The following is a 22834-nucleotide window of genomic DNA, read 5'->3' on the forward strand; positions in this document are numbered from 1 at the left end:
CTAGCGAGCTTGTGGTCATTCTCGGGGGGCGGGACGGTTCCCCTTTCTAGCTCGGACCCTCGGCCTTTTTGTGGTTCGGGACCCCGCCTAGTTCCCTTTTTCCCAGGCTCGGACCCCCCTTCAGTTCCTCTTTTCTCACACTCTCCTACTTCTCCTTTCCCCACAGTTCCTCCTTTCTCACACTCTCCTACTTCTCCTTTTCCCAGCCTTCTCAAACTGTCCCACGGGTATAGGGGAGGGGGCTCTATCTCACTCTCCTCATCCGACCCACACAGGGAGTCCCCGACCTGCGTCCCTTGGTTATCTACCAGGGGCGGAGGCGTCGGTGAAAGCCCCTCTCCGACTACCGAATAGATGACAAAGTTCTGCTTGGACAGGAAATATGGGTCTTCACAGTGGTATGAGGCCATTTGCTGGCCGACCACCCCCCACCGGTTGGGGTCGATTCCGGTGTGCTCTATCCACGGGCTGACCTGGAAGATTTTTTTGACCCAATCTCGGCAGTCTCCCAATTTTATTACGACCCCATTTTTCTTACACAGCTTATATAGCTGACAGGCGAGTACACTTTGATCCTCCGGCTCGATACGGGCTTTCACTTGTTTCTGTCCCATGCTTCTGCCTTCTAGCGAGCCCTTTTACTTTCGGCTCCTCTAGGCTGCCTGATCCTTCCCTGTTGCCGACCAGCGGCACTTTGGGGAGGTGGAGCGCGGTTACTCACCGTCCGCCGATCCGGGCGGTGTCCTGTTCCGGTCCCTATTCGGGCGCCAGCTGTGGCGGGCTGCTCCGGACCACGCAACGATCTGCACGACCTGGATCTCGACGACAGCCGCCTCCACCCACTACCCCGGCCCGACGGGGCTTCGGACGTCTCCGGTCCTCCTTCGGGGGCGAAGGAGGAAGTCACCAGGCAGAGAGTCGGAGTGGATAGAGCTTAGTGATGTTTATTCAGGTAGCTAGTCAGCCGCGATCCCCCCCGAGCATCCCCGCGCGTCCCATTATATGCCTGGCAGTCCTCTTCCGGGTTCCTCCCTAGTTCCTCCCCGAGGGCGGAGCGCAGCCCTGCTGGTGCCTCCCCAGCACCCTCCCCGATACTGCCACGTCGCCTTCGCCACGGTGGCAGTTCCGGGTTCGGTCGGGTCCCAACACCGGGCGTCTCCTTTCCACCCAGGAAGCCTAGGTCCAGAGCCCCTTATATTAGTCACTTTACAAATACTATCTCCTTTGATCCTCGGAAGAAGGCTGTGAGGTAGGTGCTCTCATTAGCCCCATTTTACATTTGAAGAACCAGATGAAGACAGATAGTAAGTGCCTTGTCCAGAGCCCCAAACACAGTGTCTCAGGCTAGATTTCCAATCATATTTTCTCTAGCTCAAGGCTTTCTGCAGTGTGACGTCTCCTAGCAGTTGCAGAGAGAGGAATGGGGAAGAGGAGGCTCTCACTCCTGAAAAGAGAGAGTGGAGTAAATCTCTGGGAAAGTCCCTGATGCCCTTCCTTGTCTTCATGTTCCTAGGGCTTCTGAGAGGAGCTTTTTGGACCTGGTACCAACCACCACGGCTCTGTCCCCCACACCTGGGCAATGGGATTATATTTAGAACTATGAAAGTGTGAGAGTTTAGATTTGGGGCCAGCGGGAGAATTTTATTTAAGGTACTGGGTGCAGTTCTTCTCTCTCACCCTGGTGCTGGTTGGGCTGGTGGGGAACAGCATGATCCTGTGGCTCCAGAGCTTCCGCACCCGCAGGAACGCCTTCTCCATCTACATCCTCAACATGACCTGGGCCAGTTCCTTTGTTGCTACTTTCTGATCTTGATAGAAGAATTGGTTACATATTGGTATTCTTTCATGTACCAGATATTGTTCTACCTCGCAAAAGCGACCTACACTGTGGGCTTCAACCTGCTGGCTGTAATCAGCACAGAGCGTTGTCTAGCCACGGTCTTCCCAACCTGGAACCTGCATGACCACCCCAAGTACACGCTATGGACGCAGCCTTCTGGGCTTTGACTGGACTGTTCTGGGGAGCAGATATTGTGCTTTATATTTCTGCTAACAGCCAGAATTTCTGTGGCGCATTGTGCAGAATACCGGCCATGTGGTTAGTCCATTTCCCTCCAGAGTCCAACCTGACTCTGCTGATGAGGGTACAGTGCAGCTCCCAGTACTTGCAGCCTCCCAGGCTCTACCTACCCATCCTGCTCATGGTCCTCGTGTTCTTGCTCTGTGGCCTGCCCAGGACAACCCATGAGGCATTACTGAGATTTCTCCTATATCCCTTACATCGCTTACATTCTGTTACATTCCTTTACATGCCTTACTGGCTCCTTAGGCTCCTGGAAAAAGCTCATATCCCTTCATTTACTTCTTGCTGCACAGGAGGATGGAAGCCCCTCAGGGTGGTCCTTCAGAAGGCCCTTACTAATGAACAGGAGTTGCAGGGTGAGAGAAGGGACTCGCAACTCACCAAAATGTGAGAGATATATGCTTCTAGCTTCTGATGCAAGAAGGTAACAGTGGCCCAGAGGAGACCATGAAATGAGCTCTCCTCCTAAACTGCAGCTGGACTCCCATCTCCCTGGGAGGGGAATCGTGATTCCCCCGTGTCTTCTCTTGCTCCTTAGCTTTTCAAGTCTAAGAAAGGAATGAGCTTTTATTAAGTGTCTAATGTATGCCAGGCATTGTTCTAAGAGCTTTACATAGATCATTTAATCCCCAAAATATTCTTGGCAAGTAGGGACTCTAATGGTTCCCATTTTACAGATGAAACTGAGGCAGGCAAAGATTCACTGACTGATCCTGGGTCGCAAAGTTAGTAAGTGACTCAGACTGGATTCAAACTCAGGTATTCCTGACTTCAAACTCACTGCCCTGTGTACTCTGGAGTCCCCAGATGGCTGGACGTTTCAGAATTTAGTTCACTTGGGTAAGGCCAGACTTCATGTGTCACCAGGCAAGAGGAAGGCCATTTCAACAGATGGTGAATGTCTCTGTTATGGAAAGTAAAAGAAGGATACCATCAAAGGCATCGTTTCTACCTGACCTCTCTTTATCAATCCCTGTAAATAAATCATAGAGTCAGGAACCTACTCCTCAGGGTTCCACATGCCATGATCCACCACCTTGTATCCTCCTCTCAGGCTTCATCCACAAGGTGTGTTCAGGCTTTCTCCCCCTCCGCCAATGATGAATGAAGTCTTCAGTTCAGCAACATCCCTCCCTGCATTTCTCACTTCTCCTCCGTTCCTTTCCCTCCTGCCATTGACATCATAGGAGCTGAGCTAAGTGTTTCTATTCCTTTGTAGGTCAAGTCTTGGGCTCGACATCCTCTCTTGTTTTCATTCTGTTTGTCTAGATCTCAAACCCTCTGAATCTCTACGTTTCTCTTTCTCTATGACTCTCTCTATTCCAATCTCTCTTTCTCAACGCATGATCTAGTTCTTGATGAGGTCTCTGTGTGGTAAATTGAATTTTAATTTTATTCTGTGACAGGGGAAAACTGACTGAGGCTGAGGCAGGGAGGGACACACAACATAACAATCACATATATATCACACACAACACACTTTCAGCTATCACGTGATGTGCATACTCAGCACACACAGATACACAGACACACACACGTGCACACACACACAGGTACACACACAAACACGACTGATTCACAATCTGCTCTGGAATATAGCAAGTTTGACTGGTTATCCAACCTCCTTTTCAATACTTCAGCAACAGTCACCTCACTCCCCTCAGGTTTCTTAGGTTCCATCTTTTACCTAGTCCAGTCATAAAATGGTTTCAGGGCATCCTCAACTACTCTTATCATTTCTTATGTAGCCAGCATGATTACAACAGTTAAATTTTCACCAAGGCAAGGAGGGATGTGGGGTGTCCATGGCACCTAACTTTCCTTGGTCATACCATCTGAGTCACTAATCACTAATGCTGATTGACTGTGCCCCCAAATAAGCTGCTCCCATAGTTAGTGATATGATTGACACATGCCTGAGTATAACCAAGCCCCCAACAGTCATATCCCCCAAAGGATATGAGATCTTTCTACAAAGTTGGAAACAGGGAAGAGCATAACTGTTCAAGTAGTGTTCACAGTGTGCCAGGCACCGTGCTAAGGACTTTACAGACATGATCACATGAGATGTTCACAACAACTTCTCAAGGTCAGTGCTGTTACTGATCCCTTTTTAGAATTGAATAAATTGAGGTAAGTAGAGTTTAAGTGACTTGCCCAGGGTCGGAGAGTTATTAAATGTTTTAGATCATTTTGGATGTCTTTCTGAGCGCAGTTCCAACAGCGTGCACGATCCAGATAGCATCGAACATTTCACAATTTTTGTCATTGTTATAAGCATTTCCTTCACAACAGGTGCCTCACTCAGACACTGCTTAAGGGGCCATTTTAATCACTAAATCACAAAGACAGTTCAGGATCCTATTTGGTTCTGCGCTGTTCAGAGGCAGATGTCTTATTCCTTCATTTAGACCAGACTCTCAGGCTTGCACTGATAATACATGTAAACTAACTAGCACAGTTCTTAGCCCACGGTTGATAAATTTTTCTTCTTCATCCTACCTCCAACTTCAAGAAAAATTAAGAAATCATGACCTTTTCCTGGGACATGAGAGAGTACCTATGACTCAGTTTGTAATTTTATTCATCTTGTACAGAGGCTTGGTTTTGCTGCCTTTCTCACTTTCCTTCTCATCCTCTCTCCAAAAACATGAGAAGTCCATGTCCTCCTTTCCAAACAGCATCTTCTGGACTTAGGACAAGGTCAGATAGAATTCACTCTAATGTTTCTATAAGTATGTGAAAGATTTCTACACTTAAGCATTCTCATTGTGTTGTGGAGATATGATTCGCTATTGGTGGAGATAATAATCACTATTGGTTTGAAGAGCTCATTACAGTACTGATACTGTGGCTGTGGCCTAGTTCATACTAGAACCTTAGTCCTGGAATAAAGTCCTCCCTAATTTCTATGGCCTAAGGGCATTCAAGCTATACAAACACTTTGATTTAGTAATACCACTGTTAGGACTGTATCCCAAAGAGATCATAAAAAAGGGAATAGAACCCACATGTACAAAAATACTTATCGCAGCTCTTTTTGTGGTGGCCAAGAATTGGAAATCAAAGGTTCCTCATAAGCTGAGGAAGAATTGAAAAGGCTGTGTTAATTATTAGACCAAAATTAGCACCAGCAGCAGAGAATTAATCCATACTTTGGTGCATCTCAACTTCAGAGGTTGCACTGAGTGCACAATCATCTGCAAACAGAAAATCATGTACCACCACTCCCTCCACTTTGATATTGGCTTGTAACCTTTTCACATTGAAGATCTTACCATCGATACAGTATTTGACCTTGATGTCGTGTTCATTCTCATTAAAAGCATTTGTCAACGTGACTGAAAACATCATACTAAAAAGCATGAGAGCAAGCACACAACCCTGTTTCACTCCACTGGTGACTGGGAAGGCACGAGAGCTTTGTCCGTTATCCAGAACGTAAGCAAACATGCCGTCATGAAATTGACCAACAATATTGATGAACTTCTCCAGGCAACGAAGTTTTGACATAATTTTCCATAAGCTCACACGACTAACAGTGTCAAAGGCCTTGGTCAGATCCACAAACATTGTGTACAGACTTCTGTTTTCCTCCTGGCGTTTCTCCTGGCTGTATTATATGAATGCAATGGAATACTATCATAATATAAAAAAATGATTGGAGGAAGATTTCACAAAATCTCGGGAAGACTTATATGAACAAAAGCAAAGTGAAGTGAGTATAATTGGGTAACTCAAAATTTTATGTAAAAGTGAAAGTTAAGAATTGTCTTTACACATAATTGAAAAAATATATTAAAATATTTTGAAAATAAACTGTTAAAGTAGAGAATTTAAATGATTCCTTAGGTCCTGTTTTCTGATGACCTTTATTCAAGGGTTCAAGCTCTCTCTCTCTCTCTCTCTCTCTCTCTCTCTCTCTCTCTCTCTCTCTCTCTCTCTCTCTCTCTCTCCCTCCCTCCCTCCCTCCCTCCCTCCCTCCCTCCCTCCCTCCCTCTCTCTCTCTCTCTCTCTCTCTCTCTCTCTCTCTCTCTCTCTCTCTCTCTCTTTTGGTCCGTCTGTCCCTCCTCTCTCTTTCTATCTCTCTCTCTATCTCTCCTATCTTCCTGCTTCCCTCTGTCTTTTGTATGCATGTTCCATTCTTATTAAGAAACCAAGAATGGTAATTTCTTTATTGAAGTTGACAAAAGTTTCCAGGCAATGAATCCCTACCCATGCTCGGAAGGAGAGAGATAAAAGTCCTCCCTCAATCATATACATCTAAAAGCATCCTTATTCAACTTTTGCATGAATTGAGTCAAGAATGGACAGTACCTTTGTGTCATCTAGATTCTAAACACTCCTATTTCTCCCATCTGAGACGTTGTGAAGCTCAGAGAGGTGGAAAGAAGCTGCATTAACTGTCTAGCATCACAGTAAGAGTCAGAATTTCAGTCCAGATTTTCCAACTTCAAGTCCAGGCAACTATTCACTATGCCAGGGCCCCTAACAAAATCCAAGAGAACTAATACATTGGAGTTAAGCATGTGTAAACTCAACAGGTTGGCACTAAAATGAGGGCATTGTTCCTGGGCCAAAGGAAAAGCTGAGATTTCTCAACTGCATTATTGTTGGGGAACTGATAACGAACAAAGAAAGGACAAGGCCAATGGTCTTTCTTTCATGACTCTTATACAGGACATGCATCACTTGAAAGCCCATTTCTAAAAACATCTCAAAGTAATTGATGTCCTCCTATGCCCACTTTGAATGCAGAATCCTTCTCACTAATCATTTCATGATTAGGTTCTTAGAATGTATACGTGTCATCTTCATATGCAGAAATATAAACAGTATAACCATGATGACTGCTTATTATTTCCTCTTTCATGTTTCTTTTTTGACACTGCACTTGACTCTTGTATTTAAAGGGTCAAATTTTCTATTCATTTTGGACTTTTTTCAATTAAGAATGTTTGAAACTCTTCTATTTAATTAAATACACTTTTATTTTTCATTTGAAGGATTATACTGAGTTTTACTGGGAAAGTTATTCTTGATGGTAAAATCAGATCTTGTTAATTCCAGAACATCAAATTCCAAGGTTTCTGCTCCTTTTGTAAAGCAGCTGCTGTATCTTTTGAGATCCTGACTGTGGCTTCATATCTGAAATGTTTCTGTCTGGATCTTTGAAGTATTTTCTCTTTGACCTGGGAGCTCTGGAATATAATATTCCTGGGATTGTTAATTTTTTTCTATTTCTTTCAGGTAAACAAATAAAAGCAACACAACAAGATTATGGAAATACAATGTTTGTTCTTTGTTTGCAAGAGGACCAACGATATCATGAGGAGATAGCTTCACTCATTCTTGAATTAGATTTAAGTGAAGGTGGATTTATTTACATTTTTATTTTACCCTTCGCTTCCAGAGTACTAAGGCAGTTTTTCTTGATAATTTCTTGAAATATCATGTCTAGGCTCATTTTATAATGGTTTTCAGGTATACCAATAATTCTTCAATGGAATTTCCTTGATCTATTTTACAGATTAGTTGTTTTTTAAGGAGTTATTCTATTTTTCAATATGTTATTCACTTCAGTAGTTTGATGCCTCTTTTACTAAACTGTTACATGTCTTGAAGTGTAGGGACTCTTCAGGGACAACTTCTCGCTCTTTTGTGATGGCTTGCTGAGCCCTCTTCAGGGCTGCTCATTTACCTTTGGTGTCCATCTTCACCCAAGTCTCACCAGTGGTTTATAGAAGCTGTAGCATGTGCAGTGGCCAAGTCCCAATAAAACCACCTTAGCAGAGAACTTAAACCTGGTGAAGTGTAACAAATACACCTCAGACCCGTTAGTGAGGTAGTTGGATAGCTATCTCAAGAATGTGAAAACTGCTGCCAGTGGAATGAGTGAATTAGAACACTTTGTTTGAATTGCCAAGAAGACAGATGTTGAAGCAGGTACTGCAGACTGCTTACATCTTGGTCAGACATCAAAGACTCCAAGATCATCTACTGCCTCTGGGACCATTGTCAGTCATCTGGACTTTTATCTTGCGTTGGACTGCCATGACTCCAGATGAGAAAGTGAAGCTAAAGATTTTGTGCAACTCTCCCTTACTTAAATCTAATGCACACACGAGTCAAGACATCACTCCATGAGATCGCTAGTCCTCTATAAAACAAAGAAAAAATAATTGTCTTTTCATAAGTTATTTTGTTGCTCTCACTTTTTTTCATCGCTTTTATATACCTTTTTATTTGATGTCAAACAACACTTTTCCCCTCTTTCTGGAGATCAAAAAAAAAACCCTCTGCGACTTTGTGAACAATTGATATGTTTTCTAAGGTTTTTGTTGTAGGTGTTTTGACTTCATTTTCTTCCTCTGCATTTGGGTTATAATTTCACTTTCTAACCGTAGTAGTCATTTATGATCTGGTCCTTTTTTATGGGGTTGCTCATTTCCCATCCTTTATTATAACTGGAAATCTAAGGGTATGAGATGAACCCTAGTATTTTTATTGCAACTACTACTTATCCCTTTTAAGGATTCTTTCCACTTATGATGTTCATTTTCTTTGTCCAACTCTCACCTGTGACTCCAGAAGACTGAAAAATGTACAAAAACCTTGCTCCAGCAAAACATTTTGCGAGATGTGCTAAACCAGATTGAAGGTAATCAAGGGTGTTCAAATCCATTAGTCAGTATGAGTGGTGTCTACCCCAAACATGTAGGTTACAACGTTTTAGTGCAACAGTCATGAAAGTGGCTAAAGTGAGAGCCGTGAAGCACTTAGATATTGGTTAGACACCAAAGATGCTATGGTTATCCTTTATATTCGGATCCACCACCAGTCATCCTGACTTTGTCTTGCAACTTCATTTTGATTACTATGGAAGAGAGTTTAAGGATAATGACTTTCATGCAACTCTACCTCACTCAAATACAATTGATACAAAACTCAAAAATGTCATCCCAAAATTTTTCAATTTTTATATATCTCCAAGTTCTGTGGTGACAGAAAAGGGATGAAACAGCAATTATCGGTACCTATGGGTGCCCAAGATATCTTCTCACTGGACTGAAGTAGATAGTCATATCAGATATCCATGCTTCCTGCCATCTTCAAAGAACTCAGAGAGTCTTGCATCATCTGTCCAAGCTTACCTTGCAAATAAGAACCTCAGAGAAAGGAGGGAACTCACAAAAAGAATCTGATAACTAGATAGTCCTAGGTTGTATAGCATCTGATCAGGAGCCTTAAAATCTTATCGAGTGTGGCCATATGGGGTAAAAGTGGGCAAATCAGAAGGCATCACAGAAAGAGATACATCAACGAAGTCGTGAAGGGATGGTGAGATAATTCTGCTAAGGGAGTCACTTTTCAAAAATTCTGGGCTCTCACTGGACAGTCCTACCACACCAGAAATGCAAGAATACTTTTAACACCTTGATGCCACTTGCTCTCACTTGAATTTCCAATCAGAGTCTCTCAAAGGAAGCTCCAGGACCAGAAAACAGAGGATCATGTCCAGGTCAGTCACCCCAGGGATATACCTTCTCTTCAGGGCATTTCTGTTCCCTCTCCACCAAATAAAGTGGTGCAGAGAAGGGCAGGGTAACATTGCTACAGTTGGTGACTGTGGTGACAATGTCAGAAGCCTGGGCTCTCAGGATTTGTGGGAACAATTCTAAAGGGACCATTGACAGAGCAATAAATGCTTCTCATCCCTTCCCCACACTCTTATCCCTTTACATTGGTTTCCTTATGTTTGCCCTTTCAGCTGTCTCTACCTTCCCTCTAACTGGGCGTACATAGGACAAAACAAATCAAATTAGAAAGAGAATGGGTGAAAGAGTTACTCTCAGTTCTACTGAAAAACTGCATAAGCTGAAATGAGGGGGCATTGCACAGATGTCAGACAGGAATTCGGGGTGTGTAGGCAAAGTAAGTGTCTGCTACTTCTCTCCTTTATAAATTGCAGGAATCAGGTTTTTTTCTCACCACTCTGACTCTCTTCTTTTTTTTTCTTTTTTTTCTTTTTTTTAAATTTATTTATTTAACTTTTAACATTCATTTTCACAAAATTTTGGGTTCCAAATTTTCTCCCCATTTGTCCCCTCTCCCCACCCCAAAACGCCGAGCACTCTAATTGCCCCTATTACTAATCTGTCCTCTCTTCTATCATCCCTCCCTTACCTTGTCCCCATCTTTTCTTTTGTCCTGTAGGGCCAGATAACTTTCTATACCCCTTTACCTGTATTTCTTATTTCCTAGTGGGAAGAACAGTACTTGACAGTTGTTCCTAAAACTTTGAGTTCCAACTTCTCTTCATCCCTCCCTCCCCACCCATTCCCTTTGGGAAGCAAACAATTAAATATAGGCCATGTCTGTATAGTTTTGCAAATGACTTCCATAATAGTCGTGTTGTGTAAGACTAGCTATAATTCCTTCCATCCTATCCTGCCCCCGCCATTGCTTCTAGTCTCTCTTTTAATGCTGTCCCTCCCCAAGCGTGTTGACTTCAAATTGCTCCCTCCTCCCATTGCCCTCCCTTTCATCATCCCCCCCACCCTTCTTATCCCCTTATCCCCCACTTTCCTGTATTGTAAGACAGGTTTTCATACCAAAATGAGTGTGCATTTTATTCCTCCCTTTAGTGGAATGTGATGAGAGTAAACTTCATATTTTCCCCTCACCTCCCCTCTTTTTCCCTCCACTAAAAAGTCTTTTGCTTGCCTCTTTTATGAGAGATAATTTGCCCCATTCCATTTCTCCCTTTCTCCTCCCAATATATTTCTCTCTCACTGCTTGATTTCATTTTTTAAAATATGATCCCCTCATATTCAATTCATTCTGTGCTGTCTCTGTGTGTGTGTGTGTGTGTGTGTGTGTGTGTGTGTAATCCCACCCACTACCCAGATACTGAAAGTTTCAAGAGTTACAAATATTGTCTTTTCATGTAGGAATGTAAACAGTTCAACTTTAGTAAGTCCCTTATGACTTCTCTTTGCTGTTTACCTTTTCATACTTCTCTTCATTCTTGTGTGTGAAAGTCAAATTTTCTTTTCAGCTCTGGTCTTTTCATCAAGAATGCTTGAAAGCCCTCTATTTCATTGAAAGACCATTTTTTCTCCTGAAGTATTATACTCAGTTTTGCTGGGTAGGTGATTCTTGGTTTTAGTCCTAGTTCCTTTGACTTCTGGAATATCCTATTCCATGCCCTTCTATCCCTTAATGTAGAAGCTGGAGATCTTGTGTTATCCTGATTGTACTTCCACAATACTTGAATTGTTTCTTTCTAGCTGCTTGCAATATTTTCTCCTTGACCTGGGAACTCTGGAATTTGTCCACAATATTCCTAGGAGTTTCTCTTTTCGGATCTCTTTCAGAAGGTGATCTGTGGATTCCTTGAACACTTATTTTGCCCTCTGGTTCTAGAATTTCAGGGCAGTTTTCCTTGATAATTTCATGGAAGATGATGTCTAGGCTCTTTTTGTGATCATGGCTTTCAGGTAGTCCCATAATTTTTAAATTGTCTCTCCTGGATCTATTTTCCAGGTCAGTTGTTTTTCCAGTGAGATACTTCACATTATCTTCCATTTCTTCATTCTTTTGGTTTTGTTTTGTGATTTCTTGGTTTCTCATAAAGTCATTAGCCTCCATCTGCTCCATTCTAATTTTGAAAGAACTATTTTCTTCAGTGAGCTTTTAAACCTCCTTTTCCATTTAGCTAATTCTGCTGTTTAAAGCATTCTTCTCCTCATTGGCTTTTTGAACCTCTTTTGTCAATTGAGTTAGTCTATTTTTCAAGGTGTTATTTTCTTCAGCATTTTGGGGGTCTCCTTTAGCAGGGTGTTGACCTGCTTTTCATGCTTTTCTTGCATCTCTCTCATTTCTCTTCCCAGTTTTTCCTCTACCTCTCTAACTTACTTTTCAAAATACTTTTTGAGCTCTTCCATGGCCTGAGCCCATTGAATATTAATGATGGATGCTTGGGATACAGAAGCCTTGACTTCTGTGTCTTTCCTTGATGGTAAGCACTGTTCTTCCTCATCAAAAAGGATGGGAGGAGATATCTGTTCACCAAGAAAGCAACCTTCTATAGTCTTATTTTTTTCCTTTTCTGGGCATTTTCCCAGCCAATGACTTGACTTCTGAGTTTCCTTTCCTGGCCCACCTCGCCCCCAGATCGGCCCAGCTAGCGCTTAGGGGCTGAGATTCAAATGCTGCTCCCCAGCCTCAGGGCTTTCTGTGGGGGTGGGGCTGCTATTCTGTGTGAGGTTAAGTTCAGGTTCTCGGGTGGGGGCAGGGACACCACTCGGGGCTCAGTTCCCTCAGGGGGTTTATGGGGAGACCTTCAACAATGGATTCTGGCTCCTGCCTGCTTTGAGAGCCTTTGTCCCCTGCCGCCTCTGCTGCTCTCTCCCTAGGGGGCCTGAGTTATGGGGACACCCCACTCCCCTCTCAGCCAGCCAAAGAGACTTTTTCACTGACCTTTGGCTCCTGTGGGTGGGAGGGACCTGCACGGCCACTGGAGTTTCTGTCCCTGAAGCCTGCTCAGATCTGCTCCTCTTGGTGCCACCAGGCCAAGACAGGACTGGGCTCTGCTCCAGGTCCAGGGCACGACCTTTCCCGTCAGTTTTTCAGGTCTCTCTGGAATAGAAATCACCTCCACTCTGTTGTTCTCTGGCTTCTGCTGCTCCAGAATTTGTTGGGAGTTCTTCTTTACAGATATTTTATGGGCTGTGGGTTCAGAGGTAGCATATGTGTATCTTTCTACGCCACCATCTTGGATCCTCCCCCCCCCCCCCATTCTGACTCTCTTCTTATAATTATGAAGAGTCAGAGGTAACAGGGACTTCAGTAAAGCTTTCACATAATGAAGAAATTCTTTTTACATCCTTTCATCCCTTTGTTCTGCCTCATTATATGGAAGGGAGATGGTAATCAATGACAAGTCTAGTGTCAGTGAGTAATGGAAGAGGAGTTTGAAAAAAATTCTGAGAAAGTGGTTGCTTCTCAGTCCACACTGACTCTTTCTCTAGTAATAAATAACTGTCTTTCAAGGTTGTTGATATGGATTCCATTGTCACTATAAATATTACATAAGTATTTTATAAGAGCCTTGGCTCCAGTATTCAAAGGGCTGTCTCTTGGAAAAGAGATTAACCTTGCTCTTCTTGACCCTAGAAGGCAGAACAAGGAGGAATGACTAGAATTTAATAAAACGGTGTCTTGATTTCAAGAAACACTTACCAACAATATCTCTGCTGCAGTGGAAATCCTCTTCTGGAGTGTGGTGGATTCACCCACATTGCTTACCTTCAAGTGACTGTGAGTTGTCCACTTGCTGAAAATATGTTCAAAAGGATCCACTTACATTTATGCTTCATACTAGGTGTTTTTGAAGCCCTGTGTGAAACCATGGTTTCAGTTCTCTAAAACTGAGACATGAAATAATTTTCATCTTTACTGTTTCCTGAGATTGCCTTAATTCTGAGACAGATTGTCCTCTATATAATCACACAAAAGAACTTTTGGGAGCAAGATTCTGTCCACATCTCTTTCCACTCAAGCAATTATATAAATATTTTCCTTCCCCAATTGCATTCTTGAGCATGTTAATTCAGTTCAATTGAACTTGGTTCTCTTCAATGCATTTACTGTTTCCTAATTCTCAATGTTGATGAGTTTGGTGGTTGTATCATTGTCTTTAATGAATATCTGGAAAAGGCAGTAATGATCTCAAAGAGCCAGTTTGATTTTTTCACAGTCATTCCAGACTCATTGTACTTCTATTATGGAAAATTACTAGTGGTACACAATGTCAGAAAAGTCAAGCATCCAGGATTCCATCTTTACCAAGCTGTGCCTGAACAAGAAACCTGTCCAGTCAGACATAACAGGAAGTCAAGCAAACTATCCAAATATTTCCAATAAGGAAAACCTCCTGTGCTAACCCTGTTCACTATAGATAGTTCCAGTTTTGAGGAGGTTCCACACTACTTGCCACATTTCTTTCTCGCAAAAGGCTATTCCCACTGCTCCTCCTTCGCCCTCTAGGTCCAAGTCTCACCAATGCTAATTCCTTTCTACCTAAAAATTCTTCAAATACTGGAAGCCAGATATCATACCATTCACAATTCTTCAATTCTACAAAGATACCGTGGGCCCAGTAAAAATCACTTCTCCATACTTAACAAAGTGCTGTCCTAAACATTTGTCTCCCATCTTGCCTATGGAAAAGAAAGATGTGTGAAAAAGATGACATGATGCTTAGGCAGCTAAGTAGTGCAGGGAATAAAGCACTCTGTCTCAAATAAGGCAAAAGCTGAGTTCAAATTCATGCTCAGACACTTAGTATCTTGGTGACCTCACAAATCACTTAATCTGTTTTCCACAGTATCCTTCTCTGTAAAGTGGTAGAATAATAGAGATACCTCCCAAGCTTGTTGCATGGATCAGTTCGGATAATTGTAAAAGCCCAGAATATAGCAAATGCTATGCAAATATTAGCTATTGGCTCTTTTTATTACGTATGAAACTGAAAAACTCTTTAAGTTCGTTTTCACGCAAGATTTTTTCAGCCACACACAGATACCAGAAGTCTTGAGACCACTATCCTGAAGACGTACATCTATGCACAATGATAACGAACAGTTGTCGATCCACAACAAGAGAACCAAACGTCATGATTATACCCAAATTCTCAGGGTCCTAGGGTTACAAGCTTTGAGATGAAATGAAATGCCTATAGAAACCTCTGCAGCTCTTGGCCACCCAGCTGACTTGATTTGCCTCTGTACCAACATCCTTTCACAATATAAGGCAAACAGATCAATGTGTGACAGATTCACAACCAGACAATCTCTTTTAAGGTTTTATATTACATTTTTGTATGTTAAACATAACTGCATATTAGGGGTAGGTAAGAGAACTGGGAAAACCCTCAGATTAAAAAGATCAGGGGCTCCCACTGCATTACATCTGGGGTCATTCCCAGTCACCTTGATCTATACCTGTCCCGTAGACTCAGCTGACTCTGAAGGAAAAAATGAGGCTGATGACTTCTCATAGCCCTCGTTCACTTAAATTCAATTCATTGGCATATCATGGCATCCCCTTTCTGATGCCAGGGTCTTCTTTGTGCATGAACACCAAACTACAATTATTAACAAAAAAAGAAATCATAGCACTAATATACTAAAGTAAATTAATAAAATCAAAAATAGGCTACAATTACTATATAAACTTGGACCCTTCTCTCCAACTAATGCCTTGCAGATCTTCACTGCTTCCACAGTTCCTTGGGAAAAAGAAGAAAGATATTTATAAGAGCTTGGTTTGATAACACAAGAGGGAGGAAAATCCTTTTGTCTGAAAACTTGAAATTGAGTGAACAAATTCCTCAATGATTAAAATACTTCTACTCCACCATAGCAACCCCTTCCCAATGATTCTGAAATACACCTCGCCATTTCTTAAGTGCCATTCTCTGACTGCCTTCATTTCCATCTCTTTCCTCTCACATACATAAATAATTTTGCATTTATAATCGCGAAGCATTTGTGTGTGAACCTCTATACACAGACATATTCTTTCATTTTCCTGTGAGATTCTATATGTTCCTGTGTGTACACACAAGTGTGTCCTTGAAGAGGGTGATTGTTGATACTTTCTATGACCCTAAAATGTTTTGCTTATATTGTAACAAATTGGTGTTCTTTAATTCTCTATTTATGACACAGAGCCGTATAGTTGATAGTAGTTACACGATTTGGAAATTGATTGAATTGTCAGGTAAAGACTTACTTATGAATCCTTTGACATCAATCCGGTGGGAAGAGTCCCAAGTAGGGAACTAAGGACATGTTTATAATTTTTTGTCAAAAACTTACGCAAAGGCATAGATCACATTAAAAAAAATTAAGTTAAAAATATGGGTGAGGGGTAAGGATAGACAACATTCTAGAATAAACAAGATCTTGAACAATCGAGAAAGGCTGCAATTTGGGATGGGGAGCAGTAGAGTAGGAGACCTGGATTCTAAAACACTGACCCCTCAGAGACTAACTCAGAGTCTTGTCCTGTCCTTTAGCGTGGACATAGTAGATATTTGGTTACATTTTCTGTATGTTCTATACCGTGTTCTGGGAGGGTTCCCACATATGGTCTCCAAGCTAGATTCAGCAGAATGAGGAGGAAGGCAGGAGAATGGGAAGATTCAGACAATAAATTAAAGATTAAGGAGAATTTTAAAAACCTCACCTGTGTCCAGGAGGTAATTGAATCCTTTGTTCAAACCATAAGAGTGTTCAAGGAGGCTGAGCTTGGAGTGCACTCATAGCCACTCTGGGCCCTCCGATCCATGTTTGCAGTTCTGTTTTCTGAGACACTCTACAACATCAAATAGAGTCTGGAGAGAAGTAGATCAGTGAAGAAAATAAGCATGTCTTGGGGGATCCTTCTTTTTAGGGGCCAAGCCACTTTGCAAAAGAAAAAAGAAAAAATTTTCCCTCAGATGTTTTGCTGAAATTGCACATTGTGCAATCCCTGACTATATCTCAGTGGAAGTGAAGTTAGTGAGTTTCCCAATCCCTATCTACAAAACAATCCCTACTTTCAGATACGTGATAAATGATCATCTAACCAGGGCAGAAGAAACTCTTATTCAAAATTTCCAGCCCTTCCTTAACATACTCTTGAATATTCCATCTCCATTCTTCTTTTTATCATAGATTTCCCCATTGCTTGAAATGTATTTCTATACAGACTTGAGTGTGTTTTTGCTAGTGTTTGCATTCTGTTTCATTTTGGTGAGTTCAGATGAGAGTGAGGTTCAAGAGTCTGCCCTTCCCCACCACCACCTACACCTTCGTTTTCTACATATCTATTTTCACTTACTGATTTTTTGAGAAAATTATTACTATATTTCCTTTCCCTCCTCCCCCCACCAAGTGTTTGCCTTTTCCCTACTTTTTCCATTCTTTCCTTGAGATCACCAAGAAAAAACAGACGTTCTTCCATTCTTTTTTCTTATTAGATTCCCTCCAAGTCCACAGATGATATTCAGGTTCAGAAGGTATACTTGTACCATCTGTGCATAACAGAATGTAAGTAGCTCACCTTTGTTTGGTTTTTGAATATTGTTCATTCCTCTTTATCACTTGACTTTTCTCGACTCCTGACTTTGAACTTCAGGGTTTCTATATAGCCTTGATCTTTTCATCAGGATTTCGTGGGCTCTATTTCTTTAAAAGTTTCCTTTCCTCCTGCAGGATTATATTCATTTTTGAATTGTAAGATAGTTATGATTATAAATCTTTATAATTTGCATTCTCTTAAACCGTATAACAAGTTCTCTGCTCTTAAGTAAGATGTCATCCTGATTGTGACTCCTCATTCATTGAATTCTTTCCTGGTTTTTCTTTCTGTACTGATCTCCCCCACACCCTTTGACTGGGAAATTTTGGAATTTGACCATAATGTTCCTGGAATTTTTTATTTGGAGTTTTCTCTCTTGAGGAGATCAGCACCTTTTTTCTGCTTCCACTTTGTTCTAAGCTTTGTTTCTAGAAAATTCAGGAATTTCCTTTTAGGAATTCTTTTTCTATTTTTTAATGCACATTTCTGTATTATTTGCTAAGCATTTCCCAGTTGCATGTAAAAATATTTTCAACCTGGGCCCTAGTTGTGAGGTACAGTCTTGCTGTGAAACTTTCACCATTCCCTACTCACAGAGGATGGCAGTGTGCTTATTCCTAGTCTCTCCTTCCAAGACACTGGTTTACTCTTAATGGTCACCACGTCTCCTTGATTTTTGTTATTTCTCAGTCTGGAGAAATACTCTGATTCTGTCTTGCTTATCGGTCCCTAACAGACATCATATCTCAATGAAGATACAGTAGAAGACAAAAGAATCACACAAAACAACCTAGTACTTGATGTTGGTCGGACGGATTGGGGCCTCGTTAGGAAAAAGATGGGAGGCAAGTGTCATCCTAGTCATCTGCAAGAGGCTCGTTTCAATGCTGCACTAAAACACCGTGGCAGGAGAAAACATTAAGCATATACAATGAGTTAATCACTTTGCAAATACTACCTCACTCGATCCTCGGAAGAACGCTGTGAGGTAGGGGCTCTCATTAGCCCCATTTTACAGTGGAAGAATCTGAGGCAGACAGAGGGTAAGAGCCTTGTCCAGGGCCCCAAACACAATAAAACTCTCGGGCTAGATTTGAAATCATTTCTTACTCTAGCCCAGCGCTCTCTGCACTGTGACGCCACCTCGTGGCCTCCGAGAGAGAGAGGGCATGGGAAACAGGAGGCTCTCATTCCTGGAAAGAGGGAGGGCAGTAAATCTCTGGAAAACTCCCTGATGCACTTCCTTGTCTTCATGTTCCCCAGGACTTCCGAGAAGAGCTTCGTGGAGCTGGTCCCAACCACCATGGCTGTGTCCCCCTCACCTGGTCAGAGGGAAAACATTTATGACAATGCAAGCGTAAGAAGTGAAAATACAAGTTCAGTTTTGGGGCCACCAGTGGAATTTTATTTAAATTACTGGGTGCAGATCCTCTCTCTAGTCCTGGTCCTGGTCGGGCTGGTGGGGAACAATATGGTCCTGTGGTTTCTGACCTTCCGGACCCGGAAGAATCCCTTCTCCATCTACATCCTCAATTTGACCTGGACCGACCTCCTCTTCCTTTGTTGCTGCTTTGAGATGTTGATAGAAGAACTGATTAGACCTCGGCATTATTCTATCATGTACGTTGTATCAGTTTACCTCGCAAACGCGATCTGCACCGTGGGTCTGAGCCTGCTCGCTGTTATCAGTACCGAGCGCTGTCTAGCCGTGCTCTTCCCAAGCTGGTACCTACAGGACCGCCCCAAGAACATGTCTGCAGCTGTGTGCGCTGTCCTCTGGGCTTTGGCGGGACTGTTCTGGGGAGCAGATATTTTCGTTTGTAGTTCTGTTAGAAATTGGAATTTCTGTTATGCATTGTCGAGATTACCAGTCGTGTGGTTAGTCCACTTCACTCCGGTGATGTGCGGGTCCAGCCTGACTCTGCTGCTGAGGGTCCAGTGCAGCTCCCAGCGTCGGCAGCCCCCCAGGTTCTACCTACTCGTCCTGCTCATGGTCCTCGCGTTCTTCCTCTGTGGCTTGCCCAGAGCAATCGAAGAGACAATATTGAGGTTTCCCCCATATCGCTTATTTCCCTCAGATTACCCTATGTTGGATTACATGGTTTATTGTTTCCTTACGCTTCTGGCCTGCCTGAAAAGCACTGCATATCCCTTCATTTACTTCTTCTTGGGCAGACAACGGCGTGGAAGAGGGAGGGAGACTCTCAGGGTGGTCCTCCAGAGGGCGCTCGCTGATGAGCAGGAATTGGAGGCTGAGAAAAGGAACTCCGACCTCACCAACACCCAGGAGACATCATTCTAATGTTAAGAAGATGATACTGGCTCAGAGGAGGCTATGAAATAAGCTCTCTCACCCAAGTGCAGCCCACCTCCCTGGGTAGGGAGCCAGAATTACCTCGTGTCCTCTGTTTGTGCCTAGCTTTTCAACTCTACTGAGTGAATGAGTTTTTATTAGGTGTCTAATCTATGCCAGGCACTATTCTAAGAGTTTTGCATATCTCATTTCATTCCCACAATATTCCTGGCAAGTACTTGCTCTAATGGTTCCCTTTTTACACAAGATGAAACCGAGGCAGGCAAAGATTCACTTACTGACCCTGGGTCCCAAAGTTAGTAAGTGACTCAGACTGGATTTGAGCTCAGGTATTCCTGACTTCAGCCTCAATGCCCTGTGCACTCTGGAGTTCCCAGATGGCGTGAGGCTTCAGGATTTAGTTCACTTGGTTAGGTCAAGGGCTTCATGTGTCACCAGCTCAGAGGAGGGGCATACCAACAGATGGTGAATGTCCCTGTTGTGGAAAGTAGAGGAAAGACACCATCTAACGCACCCTGTCACCCCGACCTTTGTCAACGTCTTTGTCAGTCTCGACAAACAAAATGATGGAGTCAGAACCAACTCCTCAGGATTCTACATGCCGTGATCCACCACCTTGTCTGCTTCTCTCAGGCTCTGTGTGGGAAATTGTTTTTTCGATTTGTTCTATGATGGGAGAAAACCTATTGAGGCTGAGTCTGGGAGGGGGACACAGCATGTAGAAATCACATACATATCAAAAATGACACACATACAGCTGTCACATGATGTGCATACTCAGTGCACACACATACACATATACACAGACAGACGTCACTGTTCTTGAGTATACTGCCTCTGATTACCCATCTGCCTTTTTAATCCTTCAGTAACAAACTCCTCTCCCTCCTCAGGTTTTTTAGGTCCCATCTTTTACCTAGTTCAGTCACAAAATGGTATTAGGGCATGCTCAACTCCTCTTCTCATTTTGTACGTAGTCACCAGGCTTATGACCATTAAATTGTCACCAAGGCAAGGAGTGTCCAGCTTTTCTTAGTCATGTCATCTTAATTACTAATGCTGATTGGCTCTGCCCTCCTCTGCTCCCATAGTTGGTGATATGATTGACACATTCCTGGGTACAATCAAGCCCCCAACACTGGAAATCCAAAGAATATAAGACCTTTCTCCAAAGTTGGAAAGAGTGAGGGAATAAGTGTTCATATAGTGTTCAGAGTGGGCCAGGCACTGCCCTAGGGAACTTAGAGATAAGATCACATTAGATGATAACAGCAACCTCCTTAGGTCAGGGCTATTATTCGTCTCATTTATAATTGAAGAAACTGAGGCAAGTAGAGTTTAAGAGTCTTGCCCAGGGTCAGGGAGTTATTGATTGTTTTACATCAGTTTTGAAGTCTTTCTTACTGCAGATCCAACACTGAATAATCCAGTTAGCACCTAACACTTCACAGTTGTGGTCATTACTGTAGGTATTTCCTTCCCCAAAGGTTCCTCACTAGTTCACTGACTAAGGAACCATCTTAATCACTGAATCACAGATGAAGTTCAGGACCCTATTTGATTTAGTACTCTTCAGAGGCAGAAGTCTTCTACCTTCATTTAGACCAGATTCGCATGTTTGTGTGGATAATATATGTGAAATAATTAGTAGAGTGGTTAGCATATAGCTCACTTTAGATAATTTTTCTTCTTCACCCTATCTCCAACTTCAATGAAAATTAAGAAATCATGACCTTCTTCTGGGACATATGAGGGTACCTATCACTGAATTTGTGATTTTATTCATCTTGTACAGAGGCCTGGCTTTTCTGTCTTTCTCCCTTTCTCTCCCTCTCACCCCCTCTCCAAGAACATGTGAAGTCCTTGCCCTTCTGTACAAACAACTTCTTCTGGACTTAGTACAACATCAGGTGGAATTCACTCTAATGCTTCCATAAAAAATTGAAAGATTTCTGTACTTAAGCATTCTATTTGTATTGTAGAGATGTGATTTTTAATCACTATTGGGTTGTGGACCTCATGGCAGCAATGATACTCTGGGTGTGGTTCAGTTCCTACTAGATTAGAATTTCAGACCTGAAATTAAGACTTCCCTAATTCCAATGTCCAAAGGGCATTGAAACTACAAATACCCTTTGATTCAGTAATACCACTACTATTTCTGTATCCCAAAGAGGTCATAAAAAAGAGAAAAGGACCCACATGTACAGAAGTAATTATACCAGCTCCTTTTGTGGTGGCCAAGAAGTGTAAATCAAAGGATCCCCACCACTTGGGGAAGACCTGAAAAGGCTGTACTGTAAGAAGCCAGTGGAATACTATCATATTATAAGAAATGATTGAAGCAAAATTTCAGAGAAACTGGGGAACCCTTACATGAACAAATGCAAAATGAAGTGAGAAGAATCAAGGGAACATTGTATAGAATAATTGCAACATTAGAAGATGATCTTTTATGATTGACTTCAATCTTCTCAGCAATTCAGTGATTCAAGATAAGTCCAAAGGACTTAGGATGGAAAATACTTTCCGTATTCAAAAAAGAACTGATGCAGTCTGAAGGCATATGGAAATATGTCATTTTCAATTTATTTTTTTCATCTTCTTTTCTTTTCATTCTTTTTCTTCCTTACAACATGACTAGTATAGAAATGTTATTCATGATTACACATGTATAATCTATATTAAATTACTTAGTATTTTAGAGGGGAAGGAGTGGGGAAATTTGGAACTCAAAATTTTTTATAAGGAAAATGTTAAGAATTGCCTTTTTATAATTGAAATTTTATAACTGAAACATAAAATACTTTAAAAGAAATAAATTGATAAAGGAGAGAATTTACATGATTCCCTAGTTCCTGTTTTCTGATGGCCCTCATTGAAGCTCTCAAGGTCTCTCTCTCTCTCTCTCTCTCTCTCACTGTCTCTCTCTCCTCTCTTTCTTTCTCTATCTCTCTGTAACTCTCCCATGTTTCTCCCTCCATACCTCTGCGTTTTGAATAAACACTCCATTTTATTCAGAAACCAACAAAAATAGTTATTTCATTGTTGAAATTCACAAAAAGTTTCAAGCAATGAATCGCTGCCCATGCTCAGAAGGGAAGAGGTAAAAGTCCTGCTTCAATCACACACATCGAAAAGCAGCTTTATTCAGCTTTTGCATGAGTTGAGTCAAGAATGGGCAGTACCCTCATGCCACCTAGACTGTAAGCAATTCTATTTCCCCGATTTGAGGCATGGTGAAGCTCAGAGAGGTGGAAAGAAGCTACATTAATTGTCCCTCATGACAGTAAGTGTCAGAA

General features: G+C 42.1%; 1 protein-coding gene across 1 annotated transcript; it reads left to right on the plus strand.

Moving 5' to 3' along the window:
• Positions 1 to 18327: 18327 nt before the first annotated feature.
• Positions 18328 to 22435, plus strand: LOC140524714 (mas-related G-protein coupled receptor member X4-like). The gene has a single exon (XM_072639444.1). It carries the CDS (start codon positions 18453 to 18455, stop codon positions 19518 to 19520), a length of 1068 nt encoding a protein of 355 aa, XP_072495545.1. The 5' UTR covers positions 18328 to 18452; the 3' UTR covers positions 19521 to 22435.
• The last annotated feature ends 399 nt before the right edge of the window (positions 22436 to 22834 follow it).

This window comes from Notamacropus eugenii, chromosome 2 (assembly GCF_028372415.1).
Source record: "Notamacropus eugenii isolate mMacEug1 chromosome 2, mMacEug1.pri_v2, whole genome shotgun sequence".
In the NCBI taxonomy this organism is placed as follows: domain Eukaryota; kingdom Metazoa; phylum Chordata; class Mammalia; order Diprotodontia; family Macropodidae; genus Notamacropus; species Notamacropus eugenii.

Bases quoted from the DNA above. Each gene is read 5' to 3' on its own strand.
- LOC140524714 (XM_072639444.1), top strand. From the start codon at position 18,453: ATGCACTTCCTTGTCTTCATGTTCCCCAGGACTTCCGAGAAGAGCTTC.